Raw genomic sequence first — 19,690 nt, 5'->3', positions numbered from 1 at the left:
GGACTGCAAAGCAAGGTCTCAAGTGACCTTCTGGGATGGAGATCTATGTGCCTCATCAGGACCTTCGAGAGAACAGCAGTTGTATATCTGCCCCCCAGGGGGGCTCCACATCAGAGGGTAACCACACCACCATATGAAACTGGATCTTTCCCTCATATGACCTCTCCTTGGGTCTAACTGGAGGCACCAAAGTAGCAATTGATGAGTTGGAAAGAAGTAACGGCTCAAAGTTCAGTTTACCACCAGCGTCGACTCGGAGAACCCTCGCCTTTGAATAGAGATTAAAACACCTATCTACACACTTCACGGGATATTTCTAACTTGAACTTCTGTCACGTAAGAGCGGGAGTCATGCTCTGCCTACCCATTCATTCCAGAGTGAGAGGAAGGCTATGTTCAATGAAGAAATCTGGAAGGACGTAATGCCAGGCTCCATGCGGGTTCAGTGAATGGGTTATGGTAACGTCCCTCTTGTAGACGCAGGGCATATATTGGTTGGTTGTTTATACTGTGCAGAACACAAAGGGGGGTGTTTATAAAAACAGAAGGAAGGTGGGGTTTTTTAATTAAGAAAATTCCCTGCCTCACTTATTCCTAATCCTTCCTTCCCTGCTCCCCGCCCTTAAGAAGGTCATAGAAAACCTGAAAATTTCCAGATTCCTGATACTTTTTCTCTTCTCTGTCTCATTTCTTCCAGTCCCAAACCTCCAGTGAATGGCCGGGTGGCAGCGATGCATTAATAAGCTATATAAGACTTGGTGCTGTTTCACTCATGGATATTATTTTGAAGGGTTACTAATAAGAGGCATCTGAGTATTCTTAGATTGGCAGAGGGGATGATTTGAACTAGGGAGACCTTGGTTTTCTTCAAATCAGACCCTGCCGAAGTCCAGGCATCTGAAGGTCAAGGTGCCGCCATCAGGATCTGCAGGTGGCTCTCGTGTATCTTCAGCCCTGTGCCCAGGGCCTGGGTTCTCCCTCTCTGGGCAGCATCAGCCGCCTCCCCTAAGGGACTTCAGCAGCCCACTCCTGTCTTCTGGAACCTGCTGCTGCACCTTGAACTTCCAAGTCTCTTTGCCTGATAGTACATCCCCATTCTTTGGCCAACAACAGGCTCTAACCTGAACACTCTCCTTCCTGTAAGAAACGTGATAGCCAAAGGAGGCTGGAGGCAGAAGGGAGAAGACAGGACTGTTGGAAAGAGTTCCATTAAAAAATAAAACATGTCTCCCCTTTTGAAGTGAACAAAGCCTGCTAATAGGTCCCCCGCTTGCTGGGGTTTCCAGCTGTTTCCTCCTGAGCACGTGGGTATCAAAGCCACACGGGCCTACCATGGGACTGTTTGCTCTGTTGCCAGAGCGATCACAGCCTGACAGTGCTCAGCTCTGCTCCTGTTTTCATTACTATTATTATTACTTCTCTGCTCGTGGATTCTGAAGACTTCCTTACACAGAAGCAAACCCTGGGGAATCACAAAGCCACATGCACGCAGTTGGCAGTCGCTGTGTGGCCGCTCTTGGATTGATATGGCTTTAGCATGTTCCCTTTATCTGGGGAGCAGAGCCAGGGGTGTTTAGACTTACCCCCACACGAAAGAGAGGGTTCCCTGCAGAAAATGTCAGCCGACCACTCTAGGCAGCAAGCAGGGTAGAAGGAGAGTAGTAGCCTCTTCATTTTTGTTGGAATATGTCGCTGGACTGGGGGCCTCCTGCCTGCATCTGGGCTGAGAGGCAGAGTCAAGGCCACACGGTTTGGGACCTAGACTTGCAGCTCTGGATTCTGTCAATGCTTTGCACACAGAAAAAAATAATTTTCATTGTATTGTATTGTACTGTATTGGAGAGAGCATGAGAGCAAGAGAGAGAGCATGAGTGGGGGGGGGGGAGCAGAGGGAGAGGCAGAAGAGACTCCCCGCTGAGCAGGGAGCCTGATGTGGGACTCGATCCCAGGACCCCGGGATCATGACCTGACCTGAAGGCAGGCGCTTCACCAACTGAGCCACCCAAACACCTGCAAAAATAATTTTCTTAAATAAATTTATGAAACACATTTCTCTTTGCATTGTCACTGTATGTATACTTTAAAATGCAGTGTTTATGCATAAGGTCTCACATGTCAGTGTCCCAAATCTATTTGCAATGTGGTAGACGTGATTTGCTGAAAAGCACAGCAAAGTTTTAGAAGGATTCAGACATCTTTTTCTCCCCGAATGTTAATTGTATTAATCAGTGCTGTCAATAAAATTTTCTTACTGGTTCCTTTAGTTCAAACACTTTAAAAGTAACCATTATTTCTTGATTTACTTATCAACTCATTGTGAAAATTTTATGCAGCAATCTCATTGCTTTGAAGTCCTGAATGATGATTTTTCTCTGCATTTGGTCAGGCCTCATTTGCTGACTGAATATAAAGTTGTTATATTGGTTTTGGTCAGATATTATCTTTCGGATCATAACATTCAACTCCTAGGCACGCATAAATCTGTAGGCCCTAATGGATCTTAGCCCCTCTTCCTGTTTGTATTTGTTTTCTTCCTTCTCTGTCCCTCTCCAAAGTATTCAGTCAAGTGAAGCTTAAAGGGAAATATCAAAAGTATCAAACGAGCAGTGCTAGTGACCAGAAACGCTCAGAACTGGAAGGTCTGTAGAGGGTAGGCAGATAAAATAAATGCAGGGGTTAGGAAGGTGTAAAGTGGTATGTGTTTAAGTGCTTTCATCACTACTACTCCTGCTTTGTTAGACTACCTTGATAACACTGTGCGGGAGCATGGAAAATGGCCTAACAAAGTAGGTCTACAGGTCCTTAAGCTTCCAAGCCCAGCTAAAGCCAGAACCATCATTCTTCCTCTGAACATCCACAGTGTTTCCCATTGTAGCGTATGTCCTGTATTGCCTGATAGATTGTAAGATCCACGAGGACTGGTGTTTTCTGTCTCTTTCGATGGTCCTCTAAATGCCCACCCTGCCCTCCAAAATTACACCACGTGCCATATACACTGTGAGATACAGAGATAGAGAAATGAAGGTGGTCTTCTGGGGGGGGGCAGGCACAAAAGTGCCCTTTGAGCATTGGGACCATGCTTTCTCCTTCCTAACGCCTAGCACAGCGTCATGTACGTACAGAGAGCTAAATAAATGTCCATGAAATGAGTGGAGAGTAGACTGTCATAATTATTTGCTGAGACTGAGCCTACTTGCCAACCTTCAGAAAGCTCCATAATTCTTCATGAAGCCAAGGGCGCTCCTGGGAGATCCCGCACATAAATGCCCATGCAATTGGAGGGCAGTTATCAGCTATTCATGGATCCCTATCGGTTGGTACAACCTAGTTAGAAACCTCGTGGGTGGAACAAGCAAACATTCCCCGGACAAGCTGGTCTAGGGTTTTAGGAAATGGTGGTAGCAATGGTGATGGTGCTGGGATATTATCAGGGTGAAGAGCTCCCCAGGAAGTCACTCTGGTCCCCTTGGACTGTCACATGGCTCCGTCTCACTCTTTGACCAACTTGCTTGATTTGTCAAATGAAGCTTGCTTTTGGGGTGATTTCTCTCCTCTGTTCTGCTCAAGCTCTGTATTTTCTTGGTTTAATTCAGCTTCTACTTTCCATAAAAATGTCATATACTAGGAATATAATTCTCCTATCTCACCCCATTCAGTAACCTGACTTTTATTGATGGATGGAAGCTCTAGCTTTCCTTGAATGTCCAGGTCCATACTTTGCCCTTCTGTGTCTCATCCACATCCAACTGACCAGGTTATATTGGAGGAAAATAGAGGTTTAAGTTGGAAGAATGAGAACGAAAACCAAGCAAAACTGAGCGGCATTTATACATGCGTGCGTACATGTATTTATACGTATATGTTTGTGTATTTGTCATCTCTACAGATTCTGCTGTGTCCTTGGGTGGAATAGTGCATGTGGGAAAAAGTGCTTGAAATGCACATTTATGGAACCTCTACCCAACAGGTCTGCACAGGGCACACGCCCTTTGTATCTCATTTAATCTTCACGAAAACATTTAAGCGATAGGTTCTATTTTCCCGTTGTAAGGATGAAGACATTGGGCTTGGTGAGGTTGTGTAACTTGAACGTGGTCACTTGGATAGGAAGTGGCAGAGCTGAGATTCATATTCCAGAAAGCTGACTACCAGAATAATCTGTTTTCACGAGTCCAAGCAGAGGCCTTAGTGGGAACTATGTTTTGAAGTATTGCTGCCCAAAGGAACTGGGCCGCGAGCTGTTGATCCCTCTGTTGCTGCAAAGAGATGAGGAGCTTGTACCAGAATACAAAGGGACACAATCACAGAGCTTCCTTCCTTGACCAGAGCAGCTGAACTGAAAACATGTGCTTAATAACGTGAGTGACTCACTTTTGGGCTGAGGCCCCCTGTTTGATCACAGGTAAGTGTTCGTGAACAGTTCAGAGGCAAACACTAATCTGGTGATCGTGCACCGAGAAGTGCTGGCCTGAATACCGTCACGGTGCTCTTACCTTGCAAAAGCTGCTGGCCATCCAGTGTGGTCAGTGAGGGCACGTGCGGTGGGCCACTCTCCGAAGAGCCACCGTATGTGTGGGAGAGCTGGGAGCTGCAGCTTCACTGTAATGTCATTCCACCTTTTCGTGAGGGTGGTTTGGTTTGTGTCTTACACCCTAGTGCGACAAGGAGACTAGTTGCACTTGGGTAGGCTGGTGCAGAGCACGGAGGCCTGGGTCAGGGTTAGCGTTGGTATTCCACTGCTATGCCTAGTATGTTCGTGCTGTTAGCATATCAACATACTTGCACACCTGTGGGCTCATAGCCACTGCCCGTGCCCACCACGCGAAGCCTCCCACCTGCCCCTTCACCATCCTGTCCTCCTTCACTCCTCTGCCATGTCCCCCAGTACCTTGTCAGGATTCAGAAACTAAAGGATTAAAATCTGGCAAAGCAGAACTCTGCTCCATTGCTATGACCAGCATCCGCTCTCAGGGATCATGGCCCTTTTCAGATGAGTTTCATAAAATGTGGTACATGACTCATATGGGCCAAGGTAGGAGGACCTTCCCTCTTTTCTCCCCAGTCTGTGGCACAAGAAGGAAAGTTCAAGATTAGGTCCGAGGGAACCCATAGTGACCACGGCTAGAGAGGTTGCTCCTGGTAGTCATCATATAAGATGGCCTAGGGCTGGTTTCAGAAGCCAGGGGCAGAGCTGCAGGTCAAAGGGCCAGGGGATATGAGAATGAGGGACAGTGGGTGGCAATAGTGAAGGAGGGCGATGACCTCCTTTTGCCCACGGCTGGGCCTGTGCGTGTCCCTGGGGCCATATTGGATGAGCCTTCTGGTAAGAAAGGGAATGGGGAATTTAAAAAGTTAGGACTTACACGGCCATATAACCTATAAGAAAACATGACCTCCAAAACTCCAAAAGCTTTTATTAAACAAACATGTGAAGTTTAAAGCCTGTATTGACATGGACATTTGATGTGTGTCAAGGGAACATTTATTGTAACCCTGGTCCTAGTGTGCTTAGCTACATAAGCTTGTGTAAGGCATTGCCAATTTATGCATCTATAAAAGAGGTTAAGCTCGCTTAGACTGCTCTCTCTGTTCAAATTCTAGGCTGCCTAGGATACAGGCTCTGTTCCTGTTTACTCTCATATGCATGGTCCAGAAAGACATGGAAAGGCAATCACAGAGGCCTTTGCAGTCTGCTGTGTCATTCATGGCTTGAGCACAAATTCACCAATAAAAGACACAGGGAAGGTCTTGCATTCAAATAAAGGACACGTTTAAAATCCAGCCCACACCTTCAGGCCTGCTGTTCCAGTGAATGTAGGGCCTTTTTGCAGTTACTAGGGAAACAGTTGTCAGTAAGGGGTCAGGAGCCTGGGCTGGAGGGATGGAGACAGAGGGCCTTTGCGCAGAGGAGCCCAGCAGATGGCAGAGACACCAACATGCCTGGTGACGGATTCTGTCCTCAGCGTGAAGGCATTAGAGTCGTTTGATGGGTTTGGTAAGGCAGGGGAGCCGAGGAGCCCTCTACCAGCCCTCTGGCCTGCCGCCCTGCCTGCCTGTAGGACTTCCCAGATCCGAGGGGCTGGACTGGCTCTAGCTTCTCTGCAGAGGATGCTCAAAGTTCATTTGTTTGCAGCCTCTCCAAACTTGTTTAAAACTCTCAAAGTCACGGCCTCTAACTCACGCTGACCCTCTGTAAAGCTTCTGAGACTGTTTCCAGGGAACAGAGTCCTTATTGCAGGCTCTTTACCCCAAAAGGAAAATAGGCACAGGCCCAGTGACCCAGAGAAAGGAAGAGGGATGTGGAGGCTGCCAGGTAGTGCGTGCGAGGGAAGCAGCAGGTACGCAAGAAACTGAATATGCCCAACCGGCATTCCTCTGCCTTTTGTTATTACGTTAAGTATCTCACTTACAGTATTTTATTGAAATATTTAATTTAACTAATAATGTAGAAAAGTGAATTTTGAATTTAATTTTACTTATAAATTTAAAATCACATAGTATCTAAGTTACGTATTAATTCAGATGCGCTAGCGTTTCCAGGCTTACAAGCATCGCTTAAGGAAGTATGTGTGGCAAAGACAATGACGTAGTTTTCATGATTAAACATAAAATAAGGAAAACAAAGAACACGCGCACCCTCACCATGCATTTCTAACCACCGTGAACATTTCGGTGCACGTCAATCATTTTAACAATTTTAAATAAAATGGAGATCATAATAGATGTGCTACGCTCGAGTCAACCTCCTGCACTTCCGTGCTAGCCCATGAGTAGATCCCCGTGGCGTTGCTTATTCGAAACACACCACGGTCTTAATATTCCATGTTGCGAATACACTCAAGTTTGACTAGTAATATATTGCCACACATTTAGGATTTTTTTTTCTATCATTCATCTTATGATTATTTTCTTAAGATAAATTTCTGGAATTTGCATTGTTAGCTCTGAGAGGTAAGCATTCTTAAGGCCTTTGAAATCTATTTCCAAATTATCCTTTGGAACTAGCACAGTGATAAGACCATCCATCAGGAACAGGCCGTGATAATGTCTCTTTATAGCCCTTTACAGCAGAGCGTGGTGATTTGGGGAGTGAGAGGTAAATGTGAATTGAAAAGCAAATGATGGTATTTCATTGTTGTCGTAATTTGTATTTTATATCATGTTATTTTTTCCTTTATTGCAATTACATTTATTTTGTGATTTCTTTTTTGTTTGTTTGTTTAGCATGGTTTGTGATCTTTCAGGCTATCCAGATATATTTAAATTTTATTTATTCAGTCATTACTATTTTCCTTTATGGTTTCTTCTTTGAGGATATGCATTGAAAGATCTTCTCCTGGTCTGGAGATAATAGAACATTTGAATATATGTTTTATTCCTCGTCTAATCATTCAGGTTTTTTTTTTAAACATTTAATCCCTTCATCAAAATAGAATAATTTTGTGATTGTGGTAAGATTTTTCCCGTGGAATATTAACCAATCATTTTTGTTTTATCCCCAAACAATCCATTTGCTGGTGACTTGGAAGGCACTTTATCGTATGCAAACCTGTACACATTCCACGGGCTTTGGCGGTCTCCTTATTCTTCTCTCCATCTGCCGTGTCTTGCCATTTCTTGCATTAATACCGTAGCATTGAATTATTGTAAGCATATAAGATCTTCCCATTGTCATTTCTTTTCTTACTCTTCATTCCAAAATTATTCTTGGGTACTTTTGCCGTGTATTCTTCTAAAATGGAATTAATTTACCAAGTCTGAAAATCCCCATTGGTGTTTTGATTTCTTATGCTTTTATAGACTAGTATGAGGAGAACTGATACTGCGTGGTATTGCCTTCCCAGAATTCAGCACACTGCTTTATTCGTTTAAATTTTCCTTGTTATCTCTTGGTGAGGTCCTGGGATTTATCATACAACCTTTGGGGTATTTATTATTAATTCTATTCCTAGACATTTTATAGTTGTGTTGCTATTGTGAATGGGATTTTTATTATACTTAATAATTTATTTTGCTGGTTTATAGAAAGAAAATTGATTTTTGGATATTTAATTTGTAACCTGTCTACTTACTCAATTCTTGCCTTATATCTAATAGATTTTCTGTTTCAGTTGATTCCTTTGGTTTGTTTTAGTACATAATCAGTCTTCAAATAATGATAATGTGATTCCTTCCTTTCTAATATGTATGACTCATTTTTCTTATCTTATTGAATTGTTTGGAACCTGTCAAAAAATGATAGATAACAGTAGTGGGAACAGGCCATAGTTTTGGTCATAGTTTTAATAAGGACTGTGTATGTCAAGTATGGCTCGAAATATTGGTTTATCTAAGCATTTGCTATTGTTAGTGGTAATAATAAGTACTTGTACAATCTGCAGTGGGCCACGTGCCGATGTAAATTTTTATATATGCAAAGTCACTGAATTATCTCAGCATCTCCATGAGATAGGTATTATTATTATTTTTCCCATAACACAGATGGGAAAATCGAGACACTAATAGGTCAAATGACTTCCCCAAGACCATACAGTTAGCAAGTGGCAGCACTGGAATTGGGATACCAGCAATCGGGGCCTTAGGACCTGTGTTGACACCCACCCCGCCATGCTGCCCCCTCAGGTCTAGAAATAGTTCTGGCGGGCTCATACTAAGACTTGTATCGGAAATGGATGCATCCGTCCAGAAATTCTTGGTTTTTACTATTCTGCCTTTTGATCTCTTTATGTACTAACATTTATGCTAGTAGATTCCCTAATGATGTCATCCCCCTGCCATTCTTAGAAAAATACTCTCTAGATCGTGCTGCATAATTATTTTTATATATTCCTATTTCTGAACACAAACCACATTTTCTTTAATTGGGTTATCTCTGTATGTGGATATATGTATTATATGTAGATTTATGTAGGTATATGTAGATATAATCAGCAGATAGCCTTATATTAGTTTCAGGTATAAAACACAGTGATTCAATATATATATATATATTGTGAAATGATCACAATAAGTCTTGGTAGCACCCATCACCACACACAGTTACATTTTTTTTTTTTCTCGTGAGGGGAACTTTTAAGATCTCCTCTCAGTAACTTTCAAATAAGTGATACAGTATATTAACCGTAGTCACCATGCTGTACATTACATGACTGACTTATTTTATAACTAGAAGTCTGTACCTTTTTCCCAGCCCCTACTCTTCTGCCTCTAACAACCATCAGTCTGTTCTCTGTTATCTGTGAGTTCATCTTTTTTGTTTGTTTTGTTTTTGTTTTTGTTTTTTTAGATTCCACATAAACATGAGAAAATACGGTATTTATCTCTCTCTGTCTGACTTATTTTGCTTATCGTGATGCCCTTAAGGTCCATCCATGTTGTCACCAATGGCAGGATTTCTTTCCTTTTATAGCCGAGTAATATTCCAACACACACACACACACACACACACACACACACACACACACACACATCTTCTTTATCCATTCATCCATTCACGGACACTTAGATTGTTTCCATGTGTTGGATATTGTAAATAATATTTTAAAAGACACTATGACACTTTATCTACGTGTAGTTTGCATTTAATGCTGTCTCTTCTTTGGGTTTATCTCCTCGAGGCCGTCACACATAAACAACATTCTTGAGGCACAACTTTTTCTTCTCAATTCTGTACATGTTGCTTCATTGTCTTTGATATTTAAGAGTGTGAATAAATTTCAGGTTATTTGATTTTGATTATTTATAGGGTACCCAATGCTTTTTTGGGGTTTCTTTTTATTATATCTCTTATATTTGGTGAATATGTTGGTATGTAGACTCTAATTTTTTTTAAAGATTTTATTTACGTATTAGAGGGTGTGAGGGCATGAGTTGGGGGAAGGGCCGAGGGAGAGAGAGAAGCAGACTCCTTGCTGAGCAAGGAGGCTGATGTGGGACTCAGTACCAGGAGCCCAGGATCCCGACGTGAGCCGAAGACAAATGCTTAACCCACTGAGCCACCCAAGCACGCCATTATTTTTTAAATACAAAATAGTTCTCCCTTTCTTTTCCTCATCCTCTTTCCCCTCTTTTTTCTTTTTCTTGGCTTCCGTGGTGATTATCTGAGTCTGAAATTCAAAAGGGGAGTAGATCACTTTTCCTTTATATATATATTTCATATATATATGATATATAAATATATATAAATATATAATTCATATATATATCATATATAGATATCATTCATATACATATATATTATAATATTATCATCACCACACATAGTTACAAATTTTTTTTCTTGGAGGAGAACATTTAAGATCTACTCTCTTAGTAAATATTTAATTTAAATATTACCTATTAAATATACTACTCTCTTAGTATATGTTAAAATATATATATATATATATATATATTTGTCATTATTTTAATCTATTATTTTCTTTGAGATATTGGGAAATTTCTTGAGGTCGTCTGCTACATAATGAATTTTATTTTCTGCATCGAACAGTCTGTTAACTCTTTTCATTTGGGTTTTAATTTAGAAATTATATCTTCCATCTCAATAGTATCATTACTTTTGAGCTCTTGTCATATCTTTTGCTGTATTTTTACCAATGCAATCTACTTTTGATCCTTTATGAGAATATAAACAAGAAATGTCTCAGATTTTCCTCATTTCTGGCAGTAAACCTTTTTCATAAAAAAGACGTTTGTTTGGTGTTTCAGAGTGTCATCCTTTTAACTGCATTATTTGTACATAGATGTAACATTTTCCCTCTATGTATTCTTTAGAGGGAGTTCAATGACGCCCAATTTTATAGAAAGAGGTGGGCTTTGCCAGAAGTTGTTGTAGATCCTTGGATCTCTAGGATACTAATTCCTGTCCACTTATAACTTGGGCTTAGGTATGGAGACAGAAGCCCATGCAAATTTGAGGACCAGTTGAAGATCACCACATAAAGGCAGGACCTCCAAAGATGATGACTTGTCACTGAATCAGTGACTTCACCGTGTGTGAAGGGAGAATGTGAGGATGCTTGACTCTCTTAGCCATGGCTTTGGGTACAGCAGACAAAAAAGGAAAAGCCCTCATTTATAATTTCTAAACACAGATCCTCCCTTAAGCAGGTCTGGGGTCAAGATTAAAATGTACGCTATGGCCCTAAAGGCTTCAAGCCGAGGCTTCAGCCTGTAGTGGTCCCTGATGGGTAGTCCCCAAGTTCCTAGGGGAACAAAACACAAGTTCTCTCTGGAGCAAAGAGACTTGAAGCTAATCACAGAGACTTTCTTCAAGTTCAGAAAACTGTGAATTAAGACTCTCAAAAGATCACCAAGTATCTGAGCAGGCAAGCCCACAGTATTGACATTAAACAGGAAGTCAGACAAATGATGGATGCCCGCCAAGACTGTCTATACAGGAATAATCAGGAGTAGAATATAAAATAACTACATTTATAGTGTTCCAAAGACAGTTTTGAGACAAATGAGTCAAAAAGCAGATTCAGTAAAGCTGGAGAGCAAATTATTAAAATGGAACATTGATATGAAAAGAGACTCAGGGGGCGCCTGGGTGGCACAGCGGTTAAGCGTCTGCCTTCGGCTCAGGGCGTGATCCCAGCGTTGTGGGATCAAGCCCCATATCAGGCTCCTCCGTTATGAGCCTGCTTCTTCCTCTCCCACTCCCCCCTGCTTCTTCCTCTCCCACTCCCCCTGCTTCCCCCTCTCGCTGGCTGTCTCTATCTCTGTCAAATAAATAAATAAAATCTTAAAAAAAAAAAAAAAGAAAAGAGACTCAGAATTTATTACAGTGATAGAGAGAAATAAAAAAAATATGAATGTGAAGGTAAGAGATATGGACAACAGAATAAAAATAAATAAGTTTAATAGGAGTGTTAGGCTTATCTTTGCTCTCCTTGATGGGGGATGGGGGAAAAGCAACTCCCAGAGCGATGGTGGCTTGCATTTTTCTAAAACTGATGGGAGACACCAATCTGTAGGGTCAATAAATTACACATAAAAGAAGTAAAAATAAATCTAAATGTGCTTCAGGAATGTACTGCGGAAGGGAATTCTCCTCATGTATTAGCATGTTGCAGCTTTTTAAAAAGTTTCTGGTATGCGGATGTTCTCTTTATAACATCTGTCCTCCAAATTTCTCTGTTTTATTGGCAAATCACAGCAATAATGTCCGAAAGTGTGTATGTGGTATTGGGGGTGGCCACTTCTGCCATTATTGCCAAATCGTCACCAGAAATCACATCATTACATGCTTTGTGTTTTGCTTTTTTCCCCACCTATCATTAAATCATAAGCGTTTTCCATATTGTTGAACGGCTGTTATAATAATCGTTTTAATGACTTTATTATAACTCATCAAATTTATTCCATTATAATTTCCTCAGTCATTTCTTCCTTACTAGATATTTAGTGTTTTATTTCCTTCACATTTCAATGATTATGTATAACTTTGACATAGTACATATTTTACGCATACAGCTTCACTTTTATTTTGAATCAGTCCCTCAGGAAAAAGTTTTCAGCAGTGATATTACTATGTCAAATGTCATTGCATTTTGATACGTGCCAGCTTTTATCATAAGAGTCAGCACTATGTATCATAAATTTGAATATATTTCTATCCATTTGCTGAGTGTAAGAGGCATTTGTATTTAAATAATAAAGTAGAATATTTTTCCACGCTTGATTATTCACTGCTTTTCTCCTTTTGCTCACCAATTATCAGTACCTATACTTTCTAAACATTGTTTGTGGACCCTATGTTTACCTTACCGGTGTGTAATTTTCTGTATTAACACAAATATTCTTCCCATATCTATGATATTTAAAAATTGTGTGATGAGGGTAGTAGCCAGTTTCGGAGTCAAATGTACATGTGAATCAACTGTCTGGCTCACCTAACACTCATTTCTAACACTGCTGTCTTTTTCCTGTCTCTTTTAAAGTGGTTGAACAAGCTAAAATATTCAGTTACCAGACCATCGTAAAGCTGGAGCTGGTTCTATTACACAGCTCTAGCCAATAAAATATAAGCAAGAGTATGCTTGCCTCCTTTCCCCATTTTCTCTTTCTCCTTCTTTGCATGATGTGCTGGCTGGAGCTACAGCAGCCACCTTGCAATCATGAGAAAACCAAGAGAATGACAGATACGGTAGTCCTGATTTTCTTAGGACACTGAAATAATGCCATGAACTTTCTATCCCCCCCAACTTATTATGAAAAATAAACCTCCATTTGTGTTTAAGCCACTATTGTCAGTCTTTCTGTTACTAGCTATGGGGGGAAAATCCTAATTAACACATATAAGCTGGGAGGAGAGGAGAGTTGGGTCTCTATTTTAATAAGACTCACTTTTAAACTAGCTCAAAGCCAGCTTTATTTATAAACTTGTTACTGTAAACCCATGATAACTGACGCAAGGAGATATCAGGTTTCTAAATTTTATCTACCTGTTTTCTGGATCATATCCAGAGATGTGAATTCATCTCCTGAAGCAAAAATAAAGTATTTCAGTCTTCATGACATTTGACAGTGGCAGAATAGTTAAAGGTGTTCATATACTTCCTACCCAAAGAAGCAAAGTTCCACTTGACAACTACAACGTGTATCCAAGAGACAATACGTTCATGTGTCTCCATATCCATCCATGGAGAGCCATTGCTTATCCATTTCTCATATTTTGAGGATAAGCTATGTAAGAGGCTATTGGCTCTGTGCCAGGGATGTAAAAAAGCAAATACTGCTCAGTCCTTGCCTTTGAGGATTTCATTTCCAGACTGGGTGGTGAGAGGAGACTATCCATATAAATAAATATCTTGCATGTGAGAATAAAAAGAGTAGAATAGTAAAGAGAGATTCTTAGTGGAGAGCAAAATGCAATAAATGATTTGCTTAAGATCCCACAGCCCATAAAGTGGTTCAAGTGCCTTTAATCGAGGTCTTCTTGACAAGTCTTTTTTATGATACCAACCATCGCCTGAAATAAATGGACCAATATTTAGGATATGGAAATATTTTTGTCTTATAAAAATGCTATCATTTTGGCCATTGTTTGTAGAAGTTCACTTATGTGATGGTGTTGCCCCGGACCTATCGATATGGCTCATGCAATGAGATTTGTTTCCCTCAAGGACTTGTCCTTCTTTTGACCTGTTTTTGCTCTGCTAGATGCTGGCATTACACACATGTATCAGGCATCCTGCCTGCCTTGAGGGGCCAGATTTGGCTCATAGAGGCCTTGTTTACTCTTTGTTGCCACCAGCAAGGTGGCTGATTGAGGAGGAGGGCATGGCCTTCGCTTCATAACTCCCCACCCAGCTGGCCATTCTAGAATGAAGAAAAGCAGCCAGGAAAACAGGGTGCAGGGGAAGAATCAGACCTTAGAACTTTAGCTCATGGAAAGAGACTGAGATTTTTCTCCGTCTTTAAACAGTGATCTTTTCTATTGACTTAAGAAAAATAACTTGTTAAACATCTGTCTTCCCCTCCCACTGCTGTTGTTTACAGAGAAACAGACTTCCCTTAACTCTGAAGCAATGTCTCCTTTCTTTCGGAAAACAGGTGTCCAAACATGCAGCAAATCAAATTTTCGAACAGCTGAAATAGACTTTCTACTTTCCATTATCCTTTTACCTAGAAATTCTTTTGTGAGGCTGACGATTTCCCAGTTTGGAATTTTGTTTTCCCTTGTGAAGCTTATGACCAGTCTTTTTGAATTTTTACTATCACAGCTCCGTTCTCTGTATCACTGCTATTTGGATCTGAAAAGCTACTTAAAAATAATATTCAACTATTGATACTTTTTCATTGAAATGAAATGTATTTATAAACATAAAGGACTGAGGACCACATTGAATTCTGTCGTATTAAACATATTTCCTGGGAATAAGGAAGGAGAAATTGAGCTGATATTGACCAGCATTGTGTGGACTCTGGACCATCACTACATGACTAAGTGTGTGGAAAGAATTATGATCTCATTTTTCAGATGAGGAAATCGGGGCTAATAGAGTTCATTAAGTCCAAGATCACACAATCAGAAAACAGTAAAGTAGGATTCAAACCCAGTTCCTATCTAATTTAAAAAAACAGGCACTTTGTACTTCATCATGTAAGGGAGCCCTCCCTAGTCTTTGTATAGCCCTTTGTTGAAGAGTCAATCACAATTCACTTGACTAGTCTCTATCACTGTGAGCTCGTGGGTAAACTATCAACTCCAAGGGTCTAAATCTCCTTCTCTATGTAATGGATGAAATAGCGACACCTATCTCATAGGATTTTGGTAGGTATTCATTGAGTTAAATGCATGGGAAAGGGCTCAGAACAGTATCTGGCACCTAGTAAATGCTCAATAAAATTGTTAACTCTTATTATACATTACTTCATAGATAGTCATACTGAGTAAATATCATGGCTTTGCTCTCATGTGCTATCTCAGTATAGATGAAATAACAAATGCTGGTGATGTTGTTCTTAAGTTTTGGTAGTTGTATATGAAGGATCTCCCTCATTCTTGTCCACTGGTTGACAAATTTATGGAAGAGAAAGGGCATCTCTTAGTACAATTGTTTACAATCTTTTGTTTCAATAGTGGAACCTTTTTAAAAAATATAGATGGAAGAACTGCTGTTTTGACTGAAGTGGGAGAAATGACTCCTGGAACCTCATGGACCTCTCTGCTCTTCAGGACCCCTGCCAGCTCATTATTGTCTTGGGGGGAGGTCCTTCTGGGAAACCCTCAATGACACATAATGCAGACTGAGAACCACCAATCCAGAAAGCACCCAACAAAGCACATTAGACAGTGACTGCTAAATGCTATTAATTCTCAATTTCTGTGATAGGCTTGTGTCCAGGAGTCCTTTCTTGGTCTCAAATTATCTTCACTCCATTCCCATTATGTAGTCTCTGCTGATGGTTTTATTTACCTGGCAGGGTCTACAGTTTGGCACCAGTGAGCTGGAGGAGATGGGAGCCGTGTTCTGCTTGAGTCTCCTCATCTTGGAACTCAAGTCTGTAAGCTGCAGTCATCAGCTCCTGACCCGGGCAGCAACTCTCCTGAATGTTGATGAAGAGGCTCTGGACCACCACCTCCAGCGGTAAGATGCTCACGGGGGTGTGAGGGAAATCTGGGCCTTGGTATTCCGATCGGAGCACATCTCAGAAATGAAAGTCAAGTGGTACTACAGGTCGTTGACAAGGAGAAAATACAGAGGGACCGCCAGCTGAAGGTAAGGGCAATAGTGCTCTACCGGAGCCAGACCAGGGCATTCTCACTTCTTGCTGGACACAGGGAGGGTGCTGACTCCGTGTACGCATAAATGAATATACAAAGCTACATGTAATTATGAACATGCATTATTAATAAAGTTTGCTTATGGTAGAGAAGATGCAGCTTAGCAACACACGCGCACACCGACCTATGCTTACGCTTGCCAGTAATGTGTTTATATGTATACAGGCATCATTCTGGAGCCATTACTCAGCAAAAAAAGGCAATCTCATTGCCAACATCTAGGAACTTGGGGACAAGAACTATTTTACTCTCCCCATTCTGAAATAGCACTGTTCCTTCTCAGATCTTGAGAAGAACCACCTGAAGATGATTAATACTCTGGCCCAGAGACCCTGACTCACAGTCATCGCAGGGAAATGATAGATCTCCGAGAAGTGTGAGGATCAGGAATGAGTCAGGAGAAGGAGAACCATTATCCACATGAGCCCTTTTGATGCAGATATTTTAGACTTGACCAAAACAGATTCAGGGGGCAAGAAAGAAAGCTATAATGGCCATGTGAGAGAAGAGAGGACCAAGTAAAGTCAGAGGAGTCAAAGAAGACTAAGTCATTGGCCATACTTTGAGCCAGGGAATGGACGGGGCGTTGAGCTGCTGGGGGAGGAAGTGCCTGCTGGTAAACCAGGAAGCATCTCATGCCCTTCAGCTCCAAAGGCAGAGAGAAAACCATTCATACTGGGGCCATTTTATTTCTAGCTTATTTTCATTAATTTTCCTCCTGCCACCATTAGGCTGCGGTTCCAGTGTGACTTCTCACCAAATGGCCAGTCAAGCCTAGAAAGATCTAGCAGCATAAATTAATTTTGCTTTGGAAGGCACTGGTTTCTCTGTGACTTAATTACCTAAACGCAGTAATTAACTTGCTCATCACACTGTACTATAGATCATAGACCACGGAGACCTAAGTAAATCCAGACCTCTTTCCTCCCTAGAGATGCTGCCCCTGACTTCTTTTGTTTTGACATCATCACGGCGGCTGTCCGCCCCTGCTCCCTTCAGTACCGCTCAGCACCCCCGGGCGTGGCGCGTTTGGTATCACTGTGGCGTTTCAGCCTCTTCCCTCTGACAGCAAGCGCTTCCACCTGCCGGGGTATATATTTCAACTTGTCTTTTCATCTTTTCCTTTGCTGAGCAATGTTGGGTGCAGGCATGCCTGCATTTTCTTTCTTTCTTTCCTCTTGCCCCCACCCTCTGCTGCTCATTGAGGGAAGATTGAGCAGACCTGGCATTGGTTGCTTTCCCTGAATTGATTGCTCCCGTCCGTTTGATCCAATGCGGTGAGGATTAGTTGCCTGTAAACTGGAACAAGAAGAAATCTATCAAAGAAGTGCCTCTTGTAATTCAAGTCTAAAGAATTTGGTGTCGAGCTCCAAATACCATGGCTGCTATGTGGGTCATCATAAGAAGATGGTATTACCCGCTCCTCCATGCCACCCCACACTCCTGACTGTTAATTTTTCAGTTGCAACTAGTCCCTGCATACCGAAGCTTGAAATCCTCCATGACCTCTGACCCTTCTTAGGCTGGTACAGCTTCTTAAAGGCAGGATATCTACACATGGGATGTGATTCATGTGTGTGTTTTAAATAGATTTGAACTCAATTTAAGAGGCATGGAGTTTGGGCATGGACGGCAGGATGGAATTTGCCTTTTTCACCCAAACATTTGTATCTTGATCCTCTTTTCTATTCATTGAGGCAGTTGACTAAAAAGAATGTGGTTCCTGCCACAAAGGACCCGGAAACTGCCTGACTGAGAGGAAAATCACCTTGAAACTATCTTGACCCAGAAACTAGTCCAGCCAATAAGTGTATATTCATTAAAGGATGGCAGAGGGGAACTTAATACAATAAAGTCTATTGGTTTGCAATCAGCAACAGGCTGTTTGAGTACCCTTTGATTAGTTTCTGATGAATAGGGCTCAATCATGACATACATCATCAGCGGAACAGAGCAACTCCTAGGGATTTAGTTAGCAACAGAGTTCTTCCTAATACAAAGGCTGTAATTAATGTTTGTCAACACTACTCTCCATACACTCTCAAGAGGAAAGTTCTGCCCCCCTCCTCCCCACCTGGCTTTTCCCTGGGGGTGCTCTATATAGCAGGGTTATAGACTCCAGGAAGATTCTTTTTTAGTTAAATAGAAGGAAATACCAGGGAAGGAAAAGAGCAGGTTTTTACCTAAAGCTCTGTCTTTAAGGAAATGTGAGGACATGGTATTTTGAATCTCTTTGGCCCCATAGAAAGTGTGCACCCCTGGGGAGTGATGTGCCGGGAAGATAAAGTATGGCTGTGTACCGCGAACGACGTGTTTTTTGACAATAGGTTTCACGCCTCATTTACCATAAAAACAATTAGAGTGTAGTCAACATCCACGGAGCAACTTCACCATTTTTCATGAGCAGAGAAAGAGCAGAGATGGTGGATGTTTGCCCAGTGACTGAAGCTTAAAACGAAGTACAGTACAGGCGCTCTTTGTTTTGGTTTGTCTTTTCCAGTTCCCTTCTTCCCAGTTGCTCATTTAGGAAATGTCTGCAGACTCCTGAGGGCGGCTCTTGATCTTCCTTCCTCTCCTCTTCCTTCCTCCTTTTTCTCAATTTTATCCCCAGAAATAATAGCACACGCGCTGCAGGAATGCTAAGCTGTTTCTTCCCGAGGCCTCGTTTAGCCGTTGTGACAGGTCTTTTGCAAAGTCATTTCACAGTTTTGCCGAGTCAGCCCCTGCTCCTTTCCATTTGTATCCCTCCCTCGCCTCCTGCTCCTCTCAGCGGAGCTCCCCTATCTCCGCTTGCCCCTCCATTAATAACAGAGAGAGCTGAGAATTTCTGATCTGTGCCTGGCCGATGGCTCAGAATCCGGTTTATTCTCCCCAACTGTAGTCCCTGGGGCATGAACCTGGGCTCCCCTTGAGCGTCAGGACAAGTTCATTCGGTCCTCTCTTTAGGTTGATGAGGCAAGACTGAAAAAATAAAAATGTGTCCTAGACTTCAGAAAACATAATTATATTTTAATAATTAAAAGATACTTGATTTTTATTGAAAAATAGTTTTGCCTTTCTGAATCATACGGTATTTTGAATTATGTGAAATTGATATATTAAATTTAAATGATATTAACTTATCTTTTGGAAAGCACACACAAAAACGCCATATCCCCATATCTTTAATCACCGTGCCTTTAATAGAGAACGATTGTCAACATTTTGGTGAAATGAGATTATTTTGTTTCATCTATGAATAAACAAATGTGCAATACCTTTAACGACAAGGTATGAAAGTTCCCTTTTCTGTAACTTTATAAACACTGTTTTATCTTTTTTTAAAAATAGACTTTATTTCTAAGAGCAGTTTTAGCTTCACAGTGAAATCGGAGGAAAGTACAGATGTCCCGTCTC

The 19,690-nt window shown here is 41.4% G+C and overlaps 1 protein-coding gene across 1 annotated transcript in view; it reads left to right on the top strand.

Annotated features, from left to right (window-relative positions):
- AGBL1 (AGBL carboxypeptidase 1) overlaps positions 1 to 19,690 on the top strand; it is a 710,086-nt gene that overhangs the window by 489,680 nt on the left and 200,716 nt on the right. Inside the window, exon 22 of the mRNA XM_045813133.2 lies at positions 15,934 to 16,097. Coding sequence (XP_045669089.2) covers positions 15,934 to 16,097 — 164 coding nt within the window. The remainder of the gene's footprint in view (positions 1 to 15,933; positions 16,098 to 19,690) is intronic.

The sequence above is a fragment of the Ursus americanus genome, chromosome 28 (genome assembly GCF_024610735.1).
Source record: "Ursus americanus isolate L20-20 chromosome 28, mUrsAme1.1.p, whole genome shotgun sequence".
Lineage (NCBI taxonomy): Eukaryota > Metazoa > Chordata > Mammalia > Carnivora > Ursidae > Ursus > Ursus americanus.
The sequence above is the reverse complement of the archived record's forward strand: the minus strand, read 5'-3'. Positions and strand labels throughout refer to the sequence as shown.